Source organism: Rissa tridactyla, chromosome 12 (genome assembly GCF_028500815.1).
Source record: "Rissa tridactyla isolate bRisTri1 chromosome 12, bRisTri1.patW.cur.20221130, whole genome shotgun sequence".
NCBI lineage: Eukaryota > Metazoa > Chordata > Aves > Charadriiformes > Laridae > Rissa > Rissa tridactyla.
The window spans coordinates 199,572-221,564 of NC_071477.1; the positions used below are offsets into that span (position 1 = coordinate 199,572).

The following is a 21,993-nucleotide window of genomic DNA, read 5'->3' on the forward strand; positions in this document are numbered from 1 at the left end:
CCACTGGACTGCAGAGCATGGCCCCTCCACAGGTGCCGGAGCAGAGCCCCGCAGCAGCCCCTTGTCCCAGGAGAGGAGCCGGTGGCTGACACCCTGCCCAGTGACATGTCCCCACCGCATGGCAGGATGGCCTGTGTCCCCCAGGCAGTGCAAGCTGGTGACATTCCCCTGAGAGGGGAAGTAACCAAGACCACCAACAAAGCTTTAGGGAAGAAGTTCATGCTGCTGTACTGCCTCGACCCGACTGTAACTTGTGGGTTTTGCTGTAAGGATAGAAAAGATCCCCAGTGAACTCCTGGCTGCAGCCACCCTGCGTGCTTGCATCGTCATGGCTTTCAGCAACTCCAGAACCATGTCCCTTGGCAAGATGTGGGAGCACCAAACCCTGGCAGGGCAGGAGGCAATGCCACCACTGCTCATCCCCACACCAGGTGGGGAACAGGCTCCTCCGGTGCCCCCTCACCCTCTGCAAAGAGGGAAACCACCAGACACAGAGAAATGTCATTGCTTCTGCTCAACAGTGTCCAGGCTACGAACCCACCATGGCTGCACAGCTGTCAAATCAGCCATGGAGTTCACATGAACTTCCTCTGCAATTCATGCTGGCGAGAGCCAGACACATAATAGCCTTGGATTCACAGAGAAAGAGCTGCCATGTTATTTCTATTTAAAAATCTCTATTTGAGCTTCATACACTCATTCTTCACACATAATACATGTGCACATACACACAAAATGCTTCTGGATCTGGCTCCCTGCTGCATTTCACTTCATCAAGAGCACTGCCTGGTAGCTATTTCAGGGTTTGGGTCCCTGTTACTATTTAATAGATTTTAATTCTGTAACAAAAAGTATGAATCTGCCAATTTTTTTGTTACATCTTATTGCCAGGAAAAAAAAAAAAGAAAAAATCATACAAGAAACTTGCTACCAACTTCCTTATCGCACAGTTCTACCCCCTTACCTGCCAGCCCAGGCAGGGGCTGCTCTCTGGGGCCGCAGCACAAGGGCTGGGTGAAGGCTGCGGGAGCATCACCTAGGACAGGGGGGACAGGCAGATGCACACCAAGAGCTCAAGTCCTATCTCTGAATATGTCTAAACGCCATTAAAAATGTCTCCTCCAGCAAAACTCATCTTTGATTTAAGGAAGGGGGAGGGGAAGGGAGGTGGGGATTTCACAAATGCTTCATGTCAAAAAAGTCTATATTAAGGGGGGGGGGAATCAAAACTTTCCTTTGTTGCTAGGGGACTTACTTGCTTTGTATCTGCTGAAAACCTTTAAAATTCCACCATTGTATTTTAAGAAAACCCTGAAACTGAAGCATCTCATGTGCTAGAAATCAAGAGACAGAACACATCCGTTCCATCCTTCATTTCTAAGTACTTCGCTCAGGCCTGACTTCGTTTCCTATCTTGGTCCTCGATGCTTTTTGGCAGTTTGCTCTAGACTTACTGGCAAGGGCTAAAAGAATTCTATTTAGCTGGTGTCAGCTGAGCATCTGCGCCTGCAAGAACTGGAGTGGGGGTGATCCTGACTGCATTTCAAAAGCACATTTCTTTTTGGGAGCTGCCACAAGAATTTTAAATCTAAGTGTGTCTGGGTAGCAGGGGGGACTCCCTCCAGAGGGTCCCTGCTGCCAACCCAAGCAGAGCACCCAGTTCTGGGAAGCATTCCTGACCAGTGGGGGGAAAGGAGCTAGGAAGGCTCCGTAACCTGTGACCCCCCTAACAAAAGGCAGGGAGAGCATCTAGACCCACAGTCTGCTGGCGGGTGAAGGCAAGCATTGTGTGCCTCCAGCAGGGAGGCACTGGCGCACCGCGGGACAGGTCAGCAACGCAAGCCCCAGCTGCAGAACCCACAGGTTTCACCCCAAAAGGCACCGGGTCATCAGGGAGGGGAGGGAGCCAGGCAGCCCACCCCTCGTCGCCAGCACAGGAAGGCTGTGGCTGTTGGGGCAGCTCCCGCTCCCCACGCAAATGGAGGAGATCACGGATTTCCATCCTGACCATCCCCGAGTCTCCTTACGCCTCCATGTATTTCACATGTACTATCTTCACTCTCCTAAACACAGCCATTCCGTCTTCCAGCTCAACCACAGGAGGAAACAATAAAAGACGTGCTTCCTTCCACAGAGCCTTTACATTTTGCTTTCCCTGTCCATCTCAGTTAAAAACAGATGAACCAAGGTTTTCTGTCTCCACCAAGCCTGGAGACCAGCTCAGCATTCAGAAAAGCCAAATTTGAGACCCAGCTCCAACATGTATTGCGTGTGTGACCCTGGGCAAGCCCCTTGGCTTCTCTGCGTTGTAGGTCCCTGCATATAAAAATACAAATACCCTAAAAATGCTATAGCTAAGCATGAAGAGAAGACAAAAGACCTATTAAAAGCCCTCCTTCATCTCTGCCAGAAGGAAAACACTATTACCCAGTACTTAAAAAGACACATTAAAGGAGAGCAGCTGGGGGTGCAGGGATGCCCCAGCAGAGCAGGGAGCCCCTGGCCAGCCACCCCACACACCCCAGGATGGGGCAGTGCCAGGCCCCCGCTGTGCCCTTGGCCATGCTACCATGGGGGGCGAGAACAGCCCCTGCCCCCAGCACTCCCGGCAGACGGTGGGGCTGGTCCTGCACCAAAAAGCACCATCGCCAACAATCCAGGGATGAGAACTTTTGGCAAAACTGACATGAAACAAAAGCTGTTAGTTTCACTCTTCCCGAAGGAAAGACTACCTCTCAGAAGCCGTGTTTTCTGCCAGAAGACGTGTTCCACATCAGCCGTACAGACACTGACACCAGAGGGACTGGCCCGTGCAGAGCTGGTGGCACCACCCCAGGCATCGGCAGTGCCTGCTGGCATGGGAGCGCTGCTCATGTGGGACCTCGGCCAGTGCAGGTGTCTGCTCCCAGGCTGGACCTTCAGAATTATTGCCTGAAGACAAGCAAAGGCACCCCCAGCAGCTGAGACAGTTTATGTAGCCATTAAAAGCCCATCCCCTTCTGATTGGAGGTAAAATACAAACAGCTGAATTTCTGTTACCCTGGCAGTCACCTGATGCCAATCCTTCCCCAGAACACTGTGCACCACATCCATACCTTTCTACTCAGAGAAAAGAGAACGGGGAGTTTCTTCTCCCCCTGCCTCCATCGCTTCCTACCCCATTTCCAAAACATCATCCCTCCTGCAGCAACTCCCTCCCCAGGTGCTCCAGGCTGACGCTGCCTGCGGAGCAGGGAGCTGCAGCAGGATGCACTGGTGGCACTGGTGGCGTGCACCCGCGCTCTCGGCAAGGTCCAGCCCAAACGTCCTTGCAGCCGGGCACCGGCCACAGCAGCAGCTCATCTTCTGACAACTGCCTGCGATTTATCTTTGGTACACAGGCACAGGAAGACTGACAGATCCTACACTGGGATTTTATCAGCAGTATGCAGTTATGGGAACAAATCCTTTTAGACTACCACAACAAAATGCCCAAACCCACAACAATAAACTAAAGAACAATACAGGGGAGCATGGCAGCAAATACAGAGCATGACCCAGGTTCTAAGAAGCAGAGGAGGTTTGTGTGTCCACTCAGAATTTATTCAAACTTCTGAGAAATCAGTAGACCACACATTTTCATCTAGTTACGTATTTTGCCTTGTGAATTTTGTTTTGTGCAAACCCTTCACCCTGCTCTTTGATTTTAAAGAGTTCAAGGACTGCATCCCCTCCTAAACCAGATGAGTGGCTCCCTGGTGAAGGCTCCTCCTCTTTACCCTCCGCACTCTGTGAGGAGCAGAGAGCCCGCACAAGACCCATGGGAACTGCACCCCTTTTCTCTCCCTGTGGGCAGATGGCGGTGCCTGACGTGGCCCCAGCGCACAGCTCTGGGCAGGGGCTGGGGCTCAGCTGAACTGACCTCCCCGCAGCAGGTGAGAGAGTTCCACAACAAAAATTAAGGGTCTGGCATCCACACCGGAGACATCCAGGAGTTACCATAAGACAGTAGAAGAGTCTAAAAACGTAAGAAAAAAACCCAATGAAAGACAAATCTCCCTTGGGTTGGTCTCGGGTGCAGTGGTGCTCCCTGCTCAGGGTTTGTGCTTTGACGTCCCCACATGTGCAGGGCTTTAGCCCAGACACCATGGGGATGGGCAGGAGCATCTCTCCCCGGGGGTCCCAGCTCTGCAGCCAGGACTGGGCGCTCTGGGAGGATGCGGCCATCGAAGGTGGCGATGTCTGGCAACAGCAGCCCAGGCTGTAGCAGCAGACAAGGACCCAGACAACAAAGCCGAGGCAAAACGCCATCAGATAGAGGCAGACATGTCTGGCAGACCACGGCTTTCAGAAGCAAGGAGACTTTCTAGGCATGCCCTGATGTCTGCAAACACCGCTCCTCGCTGGGTGCACAATTAAGCTAACAGCAAGATCGCTAAAGTGTCCTACACCATACTCCAAATACTATCCATCTAATGAGAATAAAAAAACCCGAAAGAGTAGAAGTGTGGCAAAGGAGCAAGCAACTGGAGACTGCAGGGAACAACTCTGCAACAAAAAAATATTTATATTTCATTTTCTGTTATTCATATTCTAAGAAAACCACGTGTTTTCACTTGCATCTTTGCCTCCCCCCTGAGGCACAAACATACACACAAAATGGGACAGGGAAGACCAGGAAAAGCAGGAAGAGCAGCACAGCTAGAACACATCCCTGCGCACATGCTTTCCTAAATCACAGGACAAAAAAATGGGTACAAGTTTTACAACAGTCGAGCAACAGCAAACATCTTTTGCCAGAGTGAAAACGCTCCAAGCTATGCTGCTCAGAGGAGCGTGATACTGGGCTCCCTCTGCCCACCTGGCTTATCTGCTGAAATCTGTTGTTTAAGGCATTAATATAAAATAAATATAAACAAGTCATTGGTGCTGCGGGACGGTTCCCCTGCGGCCTGCGCCAGCGCTCCGGCAGCAGGGCTGCACTGGCCCCGCACGCCCCGGCTGCTCCCAGCCTGGAGCTGCTCCCACCACAGCAACGCTGCCGGGGGGATGGCAGGGGCCCCACAGCTTTCGTGCATAAGCGAGGACTATCTTGCTGTACAACCAGACTGTGCCATCAGGCTCAAAATAAAGCAACTGAAATAATTATTTCTTGTCTTAATTTAGATCATGACTTTTACTGATAGAGACTTAATAAAGGTCTAACGAATGACTTGTAGGTATTATGAGCATGTTAAAGATCTGAGTGTGGTTATAAGCCAAGGCCATAAGCTCTGTTGACTTCCCAGGCTCTGTAACAACTGATTAGCCATTTATTAAAATCATTTATTCACCACTTGTTAACACTTTATTTAGTTGTTTTTTCCCCAGCAGGCTCAGGACACCACATCTGAGCAAAGACGCCTTACTTTTGAGGTACTCTCATAAACTCAATTCTAAATTGAGAGAGAGACCCATACACATTACGAAAATGTCTTTTAAACCAGCAAAGGCTCTTTTGCAGACATGTTCAGCTCAAATCCAGCAGACTGGTTCACCAGGGCTCCTGATGCCTGGTTTTGTCCATCCTGAACACGAGCAGCTCCTGCCATGCTTAACAGGAGTCTAACATAACATGACTTAAAAAGCTTCAGATTGTCAAACTACTTTCACAAAATACAGTGAAAGCTTTTTTCCTCAACGTAATGCTGCTCATTAGTTTGCCAGAGTAACAGCAAATGGAAAAGTTCTTGCGCTTAAAAAGACCTAGAGCTTCTGAAGATGCTTCTATATTGAACAGTGGAAGAAAAAATCCCATTCAGGATTACCAAAATGTAGCCAGCTATCGGTAGACAAAAACCATCAGGTTTGCAAAATCAGCCTCTGAAGGCACCACTGCATCCCCCTCTGTGCTCCAAAGAGCGGGTACCGCCGCTCTTGGGGCAAGGCAATGAACCACCCATTTCGTCAACTGAGTAACCAGGGTGTTTATAGTACAGCAGCTGCAATCATGCAATCAGCCTTCATAATTAGATCTTGGCAACTCTTGAAATACTTCACTTACCCAGTTTACCTGGAAAGGTGCGACCTAAACATTCAGTGCCTGGAGACATTTGAAAGAAAAACAGAAAGCATCCGTCAGTGATGCGAGCCACATCCCCCCAGCTCCCCTCTGGGGGACTCACCCTCCACGAGCCCCCCTGTAGCCAACCGTGGCTGGCACCTGCGCCCAAACCTATAACCTCCGCAGTGGCCAGGAGTACCCAACACGCTGTGAGCTGGGTCTCACCACTGCCAGTAACAACCCCACATGCTTTTCCCACACCGGAAGCTGCGGCACGAGGTCCCGTTCCTCCCCATCTGTGCCTCTTCACTTCCCCGGGACCACTGTCCTGCAGCACTTGTGGCCAACTTGCCCAATGACACGCTGAAGCCTTATGAAGGTTTCTAAAGAGTTTGGGATGACTCAGCCCACCCCAAGACCTTCCCTCCGTAGTGCCAGACCACCTGTGCGTGGCCGGCAACACTGTGCCATGGGTAACATGTCCTGTGCCATCTCCTCTGCAGACACATGCAGCTGAGCCCTGGCAAACGCTCAGGGTTTCCTGACACCCAGTCCCCAGTGGGGGGCAGAGGCTGGGGGGTGCTGGAAGGGAAGACCCAAAGCAAAATCTAGTTCAAAACCCCAGATGCAATGCCAAGCAGATGCATTTTCAAGTGAGGAAAGCTCATGGCTACTCTCTGGCCCATCAGTAAGCAGGGCATTACTAGCTGCAAAACAGGTGGGGTGACGGGACATGGACCCTCCCAGCACCACCGCAGGCCAGGCCAGCACTCTGCAGTCCCACAAGGATTTCACCAGAGAAAACCTGTGTACGGGGCTCTTTTATGAAGCCCATAAGAACTGTCTGTCACTGATAACAGTTAATTGGTACTGATTAGCACCTGCCACAGCGTGATGCCAAAGGAGCCCTACTGGCCCATAAAAGTGTCCTTTACCCAGGGAGGGGGAGGCTCTCAAGACACTGAGTCCTGGGTGCTCACATGCTGCCTGCTCCTCACCTCACAGTGCAGGAGAGCAGCCGGGAGGCTCGAGGGGCCACAGGAACACATCATTCCTCTCAAATAAAGCTTTAGGAAGTTACTTCCTGCACCTGAGAGGACAGAGATGAGAAAATTTTTCACCCCAGGAAAAGATTAAGAGCCAGAGAGCGGCTGTAAATTACGGCAGCAGCTAAATAATTCGGGCTCCATAGGCTCGGAGTCAGCTCGCTGATTTTAAGTCCCAAAGCGATGGTGCAAACGTGTGGCATTGCTTGCACTCACACGGGAGCCAAAGGCCTCCGCAGGCCTGTGCACTGCCAGCACCAAGCCTCACAGAACAGGAAAGAAAGGAATTCTGATGAGCCACACGCCAATGGGCAGCAACAAGCTGTGACCTCCTCCTCCTCCGCAGCCGGCTTGCTGCAGAGCCCGAAAAGGGGTGGGAGGCCAAAAGAAGAACGGAGACCGAAAAAGGGGCAGGAGGTCAAGGGAAAAGTAGAGGCTGAGAAAAAGCGGAGGCCCAAAAAGTTCTGGGAGGCCCCAAAGGTGTGGGAATCCAAATGAAAGTCAGAGGTGGAGAAAAACCCTCCGTGCCTACCGCTGACTGGATCAAGATCGGCTGTTCTCTGGTTAAATTTCCAGAAGGCACCATCTCTCCCAACACCCTGCTGCGCAGCACAGGGAATGCCCACGTGGGCACATCCTCCCCTCATGCCACGTCTCACCCAGGACGTTCTGGCAACAGCCCGGGATGCACGGGAGAACTGAGCCTGAACCCCCTGAAGCCAGGCAGGATTCGAGGATGCTGCTGCTCGCCTCTCAGGGCTCGCCTGGCTCTCACCTGCTCACGTTTGCCCTTTTGGTTTAGCCATGAATCTTGCCAACTTTAAAATGCACACAAGAATTTGCACTTGAAGTCAGTGCTTTAAACTTGACGCTCGGTCCTCCTCCCTTCCTCCATATGTGTAACATTTGTTTTAATGCCATCAGCAGCAGGGAAGAGGCACAGGAGTGTCTGAGCAGCGGGCGTGTGTTCCCTGCAGATGAGTGCCCGGAGCCCTGCTGCAGCCCTGTCCCGCCAGACGTCTCCGAGAGAAGGGTGGCTCATGCTGCCTGCCCACCAGCAGCAGCGAGGAACCAGTAATTATACTGGCTGGACCAACACCTGTCAGTGGTTTTGTCTTACACTGTTTGTGCAACCAAAGAGTCTGCCAACAAAACAAAGATGTACTTAGTCTAAACAGGTGAAAACATGAAACAGGGAATGGAGATGCCATGTTTGTCCCACGACACCTGTGCAACACGTGCTGGAAAATGATTTTTGGTTTAGCCTGCAAGAAGTCTCCAAAAGCAAGTAAAAGCATTGCATGCACCAAAAAGACAAGTCTTTGCTGTGGGAGGAGGGCAGAGGACTGCCCGTCCCCAGAGCCCAGCTCTTGGAACTGGCCTCACACAGGGCAGGGTCCAGGGATGCTCTTTGCTGGGTGGCAGCACCAGCACCAACAGAGCCTGGCCCACCAGCAGCGTGGCCAGGAATCCTGCCGGACCAGGCATCCCACCCAGGGCGGCTCGCAGGGCCAGCTGCCCATCAGAGCTGCTCCCTGAAACGCCAGTTGAGAGCAGAAACGCTCGCTCCCACCGCGCCGCATGCCAGGGTCTCTGCGGGCAGGGACTCTCGTGCCGCATTTCCCAACCATGGATCCGGAGCTGGGCAGCGAGGTGCCAGGGGAGGGCGAACACCCCGAAGGACCAAGGGCGAAGATCCCAAAGGACCCAGGCCAGTTGCAGCCTTTCTGCAAGGCAGGAACGCCAGGACCAGCTCCAAACCACACCAAGTCACACCCAAGATATGCTCCCCATCGGCAGATGGGATTTATCATAGATGATTTGTCCTGGCATAAAACATCAGCCCCATCTCTTGCAGCCTATTTACCAAAAGCCACTAAACATTAAATGGAGGCAAAAAGTGTATCCTAGCAACATCTGGAATTTATCCCTCCCTTCTTCTGGGGGGGGGGGGGGGGTGGGGGGGTGGAAATCACTCCCTATTCTTTTTGAGACAGAAAAGTGATTATATAGAATTATAATGCTGGAAGAAGGTAGAGGAGAGCTGAGATTTTCTTTGAAATGCTGTTTGGACAATTGAAAAAAGGACAGTTTCAAAGAAGCAACAAACCCTATCTCAGCTTTTTCTGCCCTGTCTCACAGTGCCAGGCCTTCCTCCCATGTGCTGGCTAAGACACTCTTAGGAAAGCAACAGAGTTTTTTTTATCCTTGCAAGACCTTTACTAAGCTAGAATAAAAACCAGCTCTAAGTCCTAACTGGTGGAAGATACACCAAATAAAAAAAAAAATATTCTTTCAGTTCCTGCCAAGAAGATTTGGAGGAGCCTTGTTTTCACAGAAGCACAGAATGGTTTGGGTTGGAAGGGACTTTTAAAGGTCATCTAGTCCAAACCCCCTGCAATGAGCAGGAGAGGTTTTCTGTGGAGAAAAGCGCTTTGGGGACCAGCTTTCCAAAAGAAGACAGGTCAGTCTTTACCCAAGAGAGCCAGTGCTCTACCTCTCCAAACAGAAGAATGGAAAGGCTTTAAATATAGAAACAGGAAAGACTATTTGGATTAATACGAGGATGCAAGGTCAAAACGTGATATCCTGCACTTCCTCACGCTCCCGATCCCTGAGCAGCTGGGTGACAGCCCCCACAGCATCCCCTGGCCCCAGTCGCGACCGGGGAAGCCTTGGTTCGGGGGAAAGCCTCCCAGAGGGAAGCGACACAGTCATTCAGGCCAAGCCCACAGAAGTGCCTCCAGCTACTAAATGACCCAACGACTTCACCTAACTGCATTGACCGGGCTGGAAAACAAAGCTGCAGTCCTTGGCACGTGCACAGTTAGGACAGGACGTCTGCAAGAGTTCTGCATCTTCTGCCTGACAGCAGTTACAACCCCAGTAAGGGATGCCCGGTCCCGTGCCCAGCCCAGCCCTGGGTGGCCACAGGGGGAGACCACAGGGCGATCGCGGGGCAAACCCCCTCCTCACCACACAGAGCCCCAAACAGCAGCTAGGTCTGACTTTGCAAACGAGGGCAAGGCTGTTCCTAGAACCATTACTCAGGCTCCCCAACTCCCATCTCGGCTGCCGGTGGACTGGATGCAGGATTTCATCAGGACATTAAACTCAGAAGATGTAAAATCATTGTGCAAAAAACCAATTATACCTATTTTCGTAACAGCCAATTTAAGCTTGTATTTAGGTCCCCTCACATACCCCTATATTACATAAAGCATTTCTTCCACTTGAAATGTAGCTTTCTAAAGGCCATTTTGCTTAATTTAATAGATGGTTAATGTGGGTCTGCAAATCTCTGGAAGCGTAACCAAGGAAGACACATGGCTGCAAGATACAGTGTGATCCCGAGCAAACAGAAAGAAGAGGAGGGGATGAAAAGCATTCCCAAAGCCATGAACCTGCTGAGACTGGAGTGCACTTGTGGTCTGAACAGCAGCAAAACCCCGCGGTCAACTCAAAAGAGAAATTCCTGAACATCCGCAGGCAGCCGTTAACCCAGCCGAGAGCAGTCAGCGCCCGCAGGACAGACCCTTCCCGTGCTGCACAACCCAGCCCACGCAGGCGTGCCTCCCTCGGATTTCAAAGAGCTACTTTCTGAACCTAAATTAAATAAATGCAGTCATCTTTGCTTTTTTTTTTTTTAAAAAAAAAAAGCTGCACTAATAAAAAGCTCATAGTGAATCTATTAAATTGAGGCTGTCCATTATGTTTATTGTTCCTTACAATTCAGGCCTGGATGGCAAGTCAATGGATGTTGAGAAGTATTTATCAAGAAAACCCATGAGAATTATGAAGATTAAAAGCTATCAGCAAGACCAGATGCGTATGTAACCCCATAGTTTGCTCTGCGCCTTGCTGGGAGCACGCAGGATCCCCCAGAAACCTCTGCACCCCCAGTTCCTGAGCCCATCTCTGGCACATCAGTTGACAGCACAGCCATCACCTGCATTCCCTGCAAAAGCTGAAAAAGGTGCAATTTGTACATACTGCTATGAATAACTCACACTAGACAAATATAAAATGTTAACTGCACGACACGCCAGTGATCGGTATCATTAAGCGCTACACACCCCATGTGTGTGTCTGAGCATGCTGGAGAGAAGACACTGAACGCGAGAGCGCATCTTCCCATTCAAGCAAAGTCCCATTACAGTAATATAAATGAAACAACAGAAGTGAGATTCCTGTTATTATACGGGAAATTATTGCAAATTAAGGTAATTTTACTTTGAATTGTGTGAAGCAAATGTCCATAAATCATGTTGTCCCTGAAGTGTCCTGAAGGAAGCACCTAACAGGCCAAGGTACTTTCAAAGCTCAGTCCTAAAGAGCCTAATCTGCATATGCTGGTCTAAGTTACTGAAGTCAAGAGACCACCCTTGGTAAGGTGGAATACCGATGGAAAGAATGAAAAAAATCATAGAAAGAGCAGGACCTGCTCCTCCAGGAAAGCATCAGAGATGTCTGCCTTCAGCAAAGCTGAGCCCCTGCCGCCCAGGCCAGCGCTGGGGACATCGATGCTCTCCGACCCTCGAGGAACCGGGTCTCATCACACCCATACCTGTGAAGAGCACAAGGAAATCCATCCTGGTTTCAAGGTGACCAGTCCCACCTTGGGTCACGTAAGCTACTGAGCTGTGGATTTCATCCTCCGGGCTCCAACAGCCGGCCACTGCCCTCAGCAGGGTGAGAAACAGCATGGGAAGGTGTGGGAGGCTCGGGGCACAGCTTCGCTGTGGGGGCGGTGCTTTTTGTGTTATTAGAAATAACAGTATTAATCACAATATTAAACAGAAACCACTAAGAGGAAAAATTTCCAAGCTGGCCCGGCACAGAGCCCGGCCCACAGCAGACCCCCAGGCAGCTTCCCCAGGACTGTCCTCGGCAGCTGGAGCCACGGATGTGTCGCACAAGGATGGAGGAGGCAGACAGCAGATTCAGCAGGACAGCTGTAGAGACTCGGGCTTGGAAATGTTAAGTTTTAATGCCGAGCAGTTAGATGTCTTTTGGGAATTCATCCAAATGGCACTGTTTCCTTCCCACTTGCCCTGCAGGTAAATCTAGCATGTGGCTTACACAATCTGTTGACTTAAATAAAGCAAGGGCATACGAAGAAACCTGTTCAGACATCAGGAGAGGCTCATCAGTCCTTTGGGCAGAAGTCTGGGTCACGTCCTCCCCCACGTCGTGTGCTCGGTGCGCTGGCCAGGGCCCGTCCCCCTCCGTGGGAGCACCCCAGCGAGAGGGCAGTGGGGATGGCCACAGCCTTCACAGTGTCAGGAGCAGGACGACAACATGTTGCCAAATTCTTCCATATTTTCTGCCAGTGCCAATGCTCAAATTTAATTTACAGAAATTTGAGTCCATGAGCTCTGTGCTCCAGTCGAGCCCTTTAGAAATGAAACGCAAACAAGCAGTGACCACACGAGTCTGCCGGGCTCGGGGGACGGGGCCACAGCCACCCCAAACCTCGTGGCACCGCCCCAGCTCACCCCCAGAGTGACGCTCATCCATCGGGTGGATGCGGGCTGTTTCTGAAGCCCTGCGCTCTGCAAGACCTGGCAGGATCCCCCTCTCCCACAGGCGAAGCCCAGCTGCAGCACGAGGTGCGGAGGTGGCAGCGGGATGGAGCCATCCCCGGGTCCACCACCCTGCGCCCTGGCAGTGCTGCAGGCCCCGGCTCTTCTCCATCGCTAGTCCCAAACCCCCTCCCGCTAGTCCCAAACCCCCTCCTCTTCACCACCCACCGGGGAACCCAAGCGCCAGCCCTGGGGCCCCAGCTCCCCCCGCCCCGTAGCCAGCAGGGCAGGGGCAAACTGCCTCCCCCCAGAGCAAAAGACTAAAACCTGAACAAAGCACTTCTGAGGCGGCTGCAGCCAGGGCTGCTTTTGTTAGCGGAGTTACCAAGAGGAAAATGAATTCTCACACTAGCGAAATGGAACGGAGATAGAGGGAGGCTACCTCATAAGATGAAGGTCACCTTACGCCTGGGATTTTAAAGCACTGAAGATGCATTTGGAAGGAAAACCGACTCAGCTGACCACCGCTGTCTCTACTAAGATGGTGCACTGCCATCCTGCCCAATATACAAAGGAAAAATCCTACCACTGATCATCAACGGCAAGTTAATTAAGTATTAGGCCAAATTCTGCATGTAAAGTATATAATGTCTGAGGCCTGCAACATCAAAGAGCTCGACTTTGCTACTACAAATACTCATACTGCAAGTTAATGTCTAAATTTTAAGGAATTTAGAAGAGACTACCATAGCAGTTATGATGGTGAGTTCCTCAGGAGGCAAGCTAGAAGCTCAATCCATCTCTCATATCAGACCTATGTTAACGTTTAAATAGGACCTACTGTTGTGATCTTTAGCAATGAGCAGATGTGGTTTTGAGTAATGGTTAGTGTTACTTAACCGGTTATATTCACTAATGTAATTGACACCTATTCCATCATCCTTAATACACCCACTTCTTTCTCCGATACCATAAATAGATTAGAAAAGTTTCTGCAGATGGCCATGACCCCATTTGTTTGTGCACTTAGCCATGTATGAATCACTCTTGGCTTGTAGCAGCACTCTGGAATTACTGAAAGATAACTAGTCGGCACAGACACCAATAAATGAATCATGCTTTCCACAAGACCAAACCTTTGGGCTTTTACAGAATCCAATTACAAAGTAAGAAGAAAAGAACAAAGAAATTACTCAGTCTATTTGCACAAAGTCATGCAGAGTTGATTCATAGTTTTACAGAATTATTACTGACAAACATTTGTAGGGGGTTAGAGTAACAAACCAGCTACTTAACATATTGGACAGAATGAAGAGATCAAAAAAAATCCCCAAACCACGTCCTGCATATATTCTTTAAAAGTACTATTGATTTTTGTGCAAGTACCTCTTTTCATTCTTAGTATGCTCCAAGCCTGAGGGTTAATCAACTTTGATTCTCCAAGGCTGAATTCTGCTTTGCTGAGTTGCTTGGGCCAAGTTTGCGAACGTGGGAAATGCTCTTGCCCCTGCTGGAGCGCGCACCTCGTGCCAGCAAATCCCCACGGGCACGAGTTGGGGCTCGCGAGCGGAGCAGAGAACTGCCATGGGCAAAAGCACCTGCCCTTCTAAATGCACATTTTGAATGTATACTGCAAATGAAAAGATTAGCCAGTCTGAGGCATTTTACTGAAGATAAGTGTGAGACTGAATACACTGAACACAACTGTGTGAACCATTTCAAAGCACTGTGGACATCCACTAACACCGACAACTTGTGAGGCAAGTTTCAAAAGATGTGCCAGGTACCTCTGTATAACGCCACAGCCTGTGACAACACCAACACACATCACGCACAGAGAAAAACACACCCTCTTCTAGGTGGAGCATAAGCCTCCTCTTGTAGCAAGGAGAAACTGGAAGTCTGAACACTGGGAGAAAAAAAGAGATACCGTATCAACTACAACCACAGCAATGCTGTATGCGGTGGAAAAAAAAATTAAAAAAAAATCAAAAGGTGATGGGGGACTTGGTGCCAACCTGAGCCTGAGATATGTATCGGTGCATTGGTTGCATCCCTGAGTGTAACGGCTGAATTTACAAGTCTCATGACAACGCAGCCTCACACGCTCCACATCAGCATCCCATACCACAGAGATACGCAGAATAACAAGGATAAAGTCCAACTGAACAAAGTCACTGACATTTTGGAAAAGGAGGTAAGTTAAATGTATACATGATGCTATTTGTTTAAGGCCTTCCAGCAATGCCACCCTCTACACGTCACTGAAGACCCAACTTCACGGGCTAATTTAGCTTGCAAATGACATGTGTGCCCTCTTCTACACACCAGCTGAACCTGGTCCACAAGCAGAGAGCTGCCAGCCTTGTACAGCTTAGAGTCACAGCTCAACAGAGGTGAAAAACAGCACCTGAAGAGCTAACACAGAGCTCTATATCATTTTGGGAAAACTTCCTTAGTTTTCCCTCAGGCTTAAGGCTGCTCATTTCCCAAGGGAGGTATAAACTCTACCCCAAACTGGCTACAAGAAGGAAAGATGCTACACAAGATTTAAATGAAAATCTTAATCATGGAATCACAGAATTTCAGAGTTGGAAGAGATCTCTAGAGATCATCTAGTCCAACTCCCCTGCTAAAGCAGGATTTCCAGTTCCTACTCTCTCTCCTACTCTACCCATACTAAATAAATTAATGCAACAAGCTCTCTCGTACAAGAATATGTAGGTGACAACAACCTTCTCCCTCCAACGAGAGTTGATCTGTGCCGTAGCCAGAAGGGGAAGAAAAAGGTTCCCAACAGCACCACTACAGCAGCAGCGGGTTATCTTCAGAAAGCTCGAGTCACTAGAATCAAGGTCTTCAGGTGCAACGCAAGACTAAAAGGATGCACATGCTAAACAGTAACATGTCTTTTAGAAGGGAAAAAAAAAAAGATATATAAGGAACCTGCAATATTAGGTGGCTACTTAGATAAACACTGTACAACATACTGCAGCAAAAATGCTAATGCAAATTTAGGTTTCACACTGGAGATATTTCAAAAGATTTGCAAAGCTTTGATAATATTTAACATCTCTACTAATTTCCTTTTTGGTGTAATCATAAAATTAACATAGTAGGCAAAAGATCTGGGATGAGCTACAAGTTCTAGCTGGCTCCAAAGCCAGCAAGAATAATGTGTGCTGTTACTATTTTCTCTCAAAACATACCTCTGCAAAACTGACTTAAAACGAGAAAAGAAATTGTGAAACTGTCATTACAAAGAAGCATTTAAAACACAGATCAAAGTGCTGCCTTAGAAGCTGTATTCCTTGCCAAATCATCAAAGCTCTCTTTACTCTGAATAGCTCCCCAAATCCTCTGATTTGGATGATAAACTCCTACAGCTGAAATTTATCTGCTTTAAAAAAAACAACAAAACAAAACCAAACCAAAAAAACCCAAACTCCACAACTCCTCTCTCTGGTTACTGACTGCTTCGTTAACCAGTTCATTTTGAACTACTTTCTTGTATTACTCAATCAATTAACTTTCCCAAATGTGTTTATACCTGTACACATACAGAGCACTCTGATACTTTTTCGGGTATTGAAAACTCGTCAGCTCTCCGAGGTGCGGACACCTATGGCCGCATCCCGCAGCACTGCGGTGCCACGGGCTCAGGTGGCCGTTCCTGCCGCGGCGGCACTGTGCCCGAGGCCAGCACTGCCGTGATCCCGCTGCACCGCACCCTGCGCTCGCCCCTCGCTCCTCCAGGAGCTCCACCACCGCCACCGCATCCAGCACAGCGAGGAAGCGGCAACGCAGCAGCCCCACACCCTCAGCTCTGAAGGACGGATGATGGCTCAGGTCCTGCCCTCAGGGAGGGGACCCTTGTGCCGAAATCCTCCCTGTTCCTCTCCAGGATGGACTCGGCCGCGCTGCTCACACCCAGAGCAGGTCTCTGATGTGTCTCCTCACCTGGGATCTGCCCAAGTGCCCATCTGCCACCCAAAGTAATTATAAAATAATCATCCAGTAATTTCGCCACACAGACGGGAAGAACACCGCGTAAAGCATCCCCATTGACATTAATGATTCCTTTGCTTTATGGATGTCTGGGAGTGTGCTCATGGTGTGAACCAAGTTTCCATGTAATTGCAGCAAAGTGGCCCTCGTACCTCTCTCCTTGCAAGCTTTCCAGACAGGCTTTATTACTTTGATGAAACACGCCAACAACAGAGCCATCATGTATCAGAGAACGTGAGGGATCTGGTAAGACAAACCACACACCACACATGGAATCTCCTTCCAGGAAGCAAACTGGTAGTCAGTTTTCACATGAAACACCATTGCAAATAAATGACCTTTTTTAGCTAATTAGGGTTACCAAATTTTGACGGTTACTATTACCTGAAACAAGCCCAACAGACATGACTGTACAATGAGTTACTCAGGAAAGAAGCTGGATTGTAATTACTAGTAGTGACACCGTGTATTTTTGTACTTCCCTTGGAAAGGTCTCCTTATGTCTATCCATTTATAATTTAGGTTTACAAATGCATTCTAAAATTGGATTTATCTAGCCAGCAACTCTCAGCCTGGGAAATCCAAAAATATTAGTATACTTGGTGAACAACAGCCAATAAAAATAAGTAAGAACATATATTTGTTGTTACTCTTCTCTCCACCTGCAAAGGAAGCAGCCGTAGTTCAGCTAATTCAACATCCTGAAAATTTACAGGTGATCCCAGCCCCTACCTTGGGAATTCCTGGCTTTAAGGAAAGGAATATGGTTGCTGTTTCCCACACACCCTTCAGTGATGGACCTCTCACAACCAGGATCTGAAAACATACTACTAAATAAAACGAAGGCAAACCAATGACTTATTCAGGGGGCAGAGGATGCCTCCATGGCAGAAGGTCAGACATTCTCCTCTGAATATACCCTGCTACCGACTGAAAAAGAATTAGCCGTATCTTGTCTCCACTTTGCATTATATATGATCACCTCCGATTCTACAGGATCACCTCTGGTGCCGCGTGTGTGTGCCGGTCCCGCTGTGCAGCACAACGCAATCCAGGTGTTCACCCAGAGGAGAAAAAAAAAAAGTTTGACTATTTTCCTCCCATTTCCTCCTCTGTGTCTTTTCATTCTCCCATTTAACACTGATTATAAAACACTAAGATTAAAATCACTGCCTGAGGGCACAAAATAAACTGTAATTTTAAGACCCCCATGCTCTCAGGCTCAGGGAAGTAGGACTTCCCCTGCCCTCGGTACGAGAGGTGGGACGTGCAGAGCTGGGACCATGGACTGCAAAGGTTCCCAGGATGGCCAAGGGCACCCACAGATGGTCCTCAGGCCACTGTAAGAAGAAGTCACCTGTGCTCTGCTCCCCTGGGTCGTACCTTGGGACACTGATCATGGCAAAAAGCAGCACTTGTCACGGAGACATGTCCAGAGCTGTACATGGGGACCTCCCCAGCATGGCGGAGGTCAAACGGAGACGCCACAAACTGGATATACTCTGTGCAAACACTTTCCGGCTTGCCGAGACACTGGTAGCAGTTCTGGCTTCCCTCCGTGCCCCTGCCTCCTGGAGGAAAACGGGGGGGCAAGCAAGAAGTACCTGGCTATTACCTACTCTGCCCCGGAAAACACCACCACTGCTGCTGACACAGTGTCAGGAAAGAAAGTATTTGCCAAAAAAGCACTCTGAAGTGGAAAGGAGATGTGATCCCTGGTTGAGCCATCTGCGTTTGGTTTGTTATTAAACCAAAGAATGTGAAAACCTAGAAGTCCTCGCTTGGGCAGACACCCACTCTCATGGCCGGCTCGGCCCAGCCCGGGGACCCTGCTCCAACACTGGCCTCAGGGAATGGCTGCCAGCGAGGGATCGGCCTCCCTGCCTCGCCTCAAGGTAATGACACCTTGCACCTCCCCAGCGCTTCGTCCGGCATCACCGTGCGCAGAGCCACCGAGAGCCTCCTGCCCTCAGAGCCACCCCTCGCGGAGACACCCGGTGCCTGGCAGAGGCAGGGTCCCAGCCCTGGCACCCGAAGCCCGGGGAGGAGCCCCTGTGGGTACACAGCGAGCACAAGGCCACGGTGGCTGCAGTGGCACCGGGGCGGGCAGCAGGCACTGTGGCAGGCACCAGCCCAGCCGGCAGCAGGAGCCCAGCTCCCTGGGCCAGCCAGTGGGGAAGCCGGGCACGCAGCCTCACTCTGCTCCCTGCACCAAATAATTAGTTATTTACAGGCTCTTCCACCACGACAGCCACCCCTGACCTCTCTCACCCGGCCGCAGCGCTTGGAGACCACTGCCGCAGACGTCTGGCTGCTTCACACTGCCCGGCATACCGGCACTGCAGCCCCAGCGGGCGAGACTCCACACCCCCGCCCCCAAAAAGCCCTTTCATAATCCTAATCTGGGAGCGCCACACACAGAAACCAGCTGCTTCCTCCACCGCAGCGCCGCAGCCTGCCACACAGGATAAAGCCTGCAAAGAAATATTTTTGGGGATCACTTGTACAGTTAACCTAAGTAGAGGGTTAAATTAAAGAGTTTACAGTTATGCCATTTTCCTGAAGCATTCCTGCATGGTAACTTTTGGGTAGAAAATTAAATAGCATCTGGTGGTAGCTGCTCTGAGGTTCCCTCAGAGTCATATTAGAAAGATAAATAAAATCAAGCGACTGGAGGGGGAAAAAAACTGTATAATTTATCTCAGGGAGGCTGAACACCGTCCTTTCCACCAACCCCAGGCGGAGGAAGCAGCTCCTGCAGTGCAACCAAAGCCCTCCTGCACCACGGAGGCGAGCCAACACTGCCAACGCAGCGCGAAATAAATAAATAACATCGGTGATAAAGAAACCCAGACGAAAACGAAATAAGGAAGGGCAGCATTAAGGAAGCCCGATCCAAGGTTCCCGGGAGCTAATAGGAACTCAGCGCCCGCGTGCTGGGACCCCAGAGCTGACACAGGGGACGGGCGCGGTGTCCCCCCGTGCACTTCACTGTCCCCAGCCTCTCACAGCCCCCCATCCATAACTGGCACCTGCCTCCTACCAAGCCTTTCATACGCTGAAAAAAATAGGAAAAAATTACAAAATATGCTACTTCTAAGAAGTCAAAGAATAAAATTAAAAGCCTGAGTTGTTCCAACAAAACCTCATGCCAAGAGTTAGACTGGAAAAGAAGCTTTTTCTTCAAAAGACATTACACATTTCAATTCACAACTTTTATCATAACCATGAGCCTTGATCAGACACAAAGTAAAGTCTCTCATCCTTGCAATTCTCTGGGACACGGTTTATGTTCACCAACTGGCTGACACAAAGAAGAACTGTATCTTCATTATTTATACACTGCTATTGGTATGCGCATCTAACCCGGCCTGTTAAAGTCAGCAAAGAATAATAGTCTATTCAGTACTGGTAGTGTTAATAAAATCAGGCAAATCCAGCTTAGTTTTGTCTGAACACGAATGAGATTAAATCAAGATTAAATGTGCATACAGGACAAAGGGTATGGTTTATGCTAAAATTCAGAATGAAGACTTTTTAGTACTCAGTATACAAATGCCTACAGACCTTCCCCGGGACTTAAGACACCTGACTTAAACAACGATGAAACTGGAGAAGGCGAAGGCAGACGACACTGGACAAAAGCCATCCAAAATACCAAGGGACAGATGCTGGCTCTAAAGTACCGCTCTGCAGCCCCGCTGGAGGTAACGGGGCTGATCCTGTGCTAGCAGAAACAGGCACAGCCCAGCTGACTTTCCCCTGCTGCACCAAGCGTGAGCCTGCCCCACCACAGTGCCAGGAATATATGCAAAATCGAGACTCTTTCCCAAGTTTTCATTCTGGGCCATTTTGCATTAGTCTGTGTAGGGTTTAGATTTCACGGCACAGAACAAGGCATTGAGCTGGGCACAGTCCTGACAACCCACCCAGCCCAGCATGCCTTGAAAATCTTCCCATTACAGAAAATACCACTTGCTTTAAATTGACAGAGAAACCAATTCATTTCTCTTTCCTCAGCAATAATACTCTTTCTCTCTCACCTCCATGCACTTCATTTCCAAGAGCGAAAGAGCACATACAAAAGTAGTGGGTATTTAGGTCAGGCATCGAACTCACTGCTACTCTGCAAGGGCTGAAAAATGTTAATAAAAAAAGGCAAACAGCCCTTCATAACAAGAAGCCCACAGGGGCTGGAGAGGCGGGGGGGGGATGGGACAGGTTCCCAAATATAAGCCCTACTCGGGTGTCAGGACCGCAGTGCTCCCGCCCCAGCCCCCGGTAAGGCGAGGAGGGGGATTCACACGGGGCTGGTGGAGACCCCGGAGGAGCCGGGGGTCGGGGCCCCCCCGCATCACCACGCGGGGGGGGGGGGGGGCGCGGGGCAGGGGCGGCCGCAGCGTCGCGGAGGCTGGAGGGGCAAGATGCGGGAGGCGACGGGGCCGAGCCGGGATTTCAGGCAGCGAAGCCGGGAGGGCGCGGGGGGGGCGGAGAGCGCGGGAGCCGCCGGCCCGGCCCGGGCTCCGTCGCTCCGCGTCACACCCGCTCCGGACACCGCGACAGCAACAGATGAGCGGGCAGAGCTCGCACGGCGGGGGGAAAAACCCAACCCCAGTCGCTCGGCGAAGGCGCATCGCGGCGAAGGGTCCCGGCGCTGGCCACAGCGCCCCCAGGAACTTCCCCGCCCACGGCGGAGCGCCGCCGCACCCCCCGCTCCCGCACCCGCGGCGTCGGGCCGGCCCGCGGCAGGACAAGTACTTACTGATCTCCATGCTCTGGAACAAAGACCTTTTGCAGTTGCATGTGCAGGACACATTGGGCTGAATAGCTACGGCCGTGCTGTTCAGACCCATGAAGTTATACATTTAAAAAAAAAAAAAAAAAGAAAATGAGAAGAAAAAAAAGAAGGCGGCGACGGCGACACAAAGAACTTCACGGCCGCCGAGCGCTCTCCGGGCAGCACCACATAAAGCCGGGGCTCCTCCTCGGCGCGGGGGGGCGGGGGGAGGGAAATGCAGCTGCGATCAAAAATTGGAAATAAAAACCCCAGCCCGGCGCGGCGCAGCGCCCCCCGCAGCGGGGCGGCGGGGCTCGGCGGCTGCTCCGCGCCCCCTCGGCCCGGGAGGCGGCTGGGCTGGGGCGGGCCGCGGCGGCCCCGCACTTTTGTGGGGCGCGGCGCTGCGGGAGCGCGGAGGAGCGCGGAGGGAGCGCGGTGCCCGCCCGCCCGCTCCGCTCCCGCCCCCCGCGCTCATTCACGGCCACGGGGACGCGGCCGCGCGCCGCCGCCCGCCGCGGGCGGGCTTCGTGACGTCAGCGCCAGACGGGGACTGCCCTGTCCTCGCGCCGCCGCCAGGCGGGGGCGGGGCCGGCGGGCGCGCGCCGCGGGCCGCCC

The 21,993-nt window shown here is 50.9% G+C and overlaps 1 protein-coding gene across 3 annotated transcripts in view; it reads right to left on the reverse strand.

The window, feature by feature from the left end:
- Positions 1-21,751, reverse strand: part of PMEPA1 (prostate transmembrane protein, androgen induced 1) — a 45,801-nt gene extending 24,050 nt beyond the window's left edge. Inside the window, exons 1-2 of one of the 3 annotated variants that reach the window (XM_054218524.1) lie at positions 21,364-21,751; positions 6,023-6,061 (exon numbers count right to left, since the gene is read on the reverse strand). In XM_054218524.1, coding sequence (XP_054074499.1) covers positions 6,023-6,061; positions 21,364-21,466 — 142 coding nt within the window. In that variant the 5' untranslated portion in view covers positions 21,467-21,751. The remainder of the gene's footprint in view (positions 1-6,022; positions 6,062-21,363) is intronic. The other 2 variants (XM_054218523.1, XM_054218525.1) reach the window with 2 other exon arrangements.
- Between the last annotated feature and the right edge of the window lie 242 nt (positions 21,752-21,993).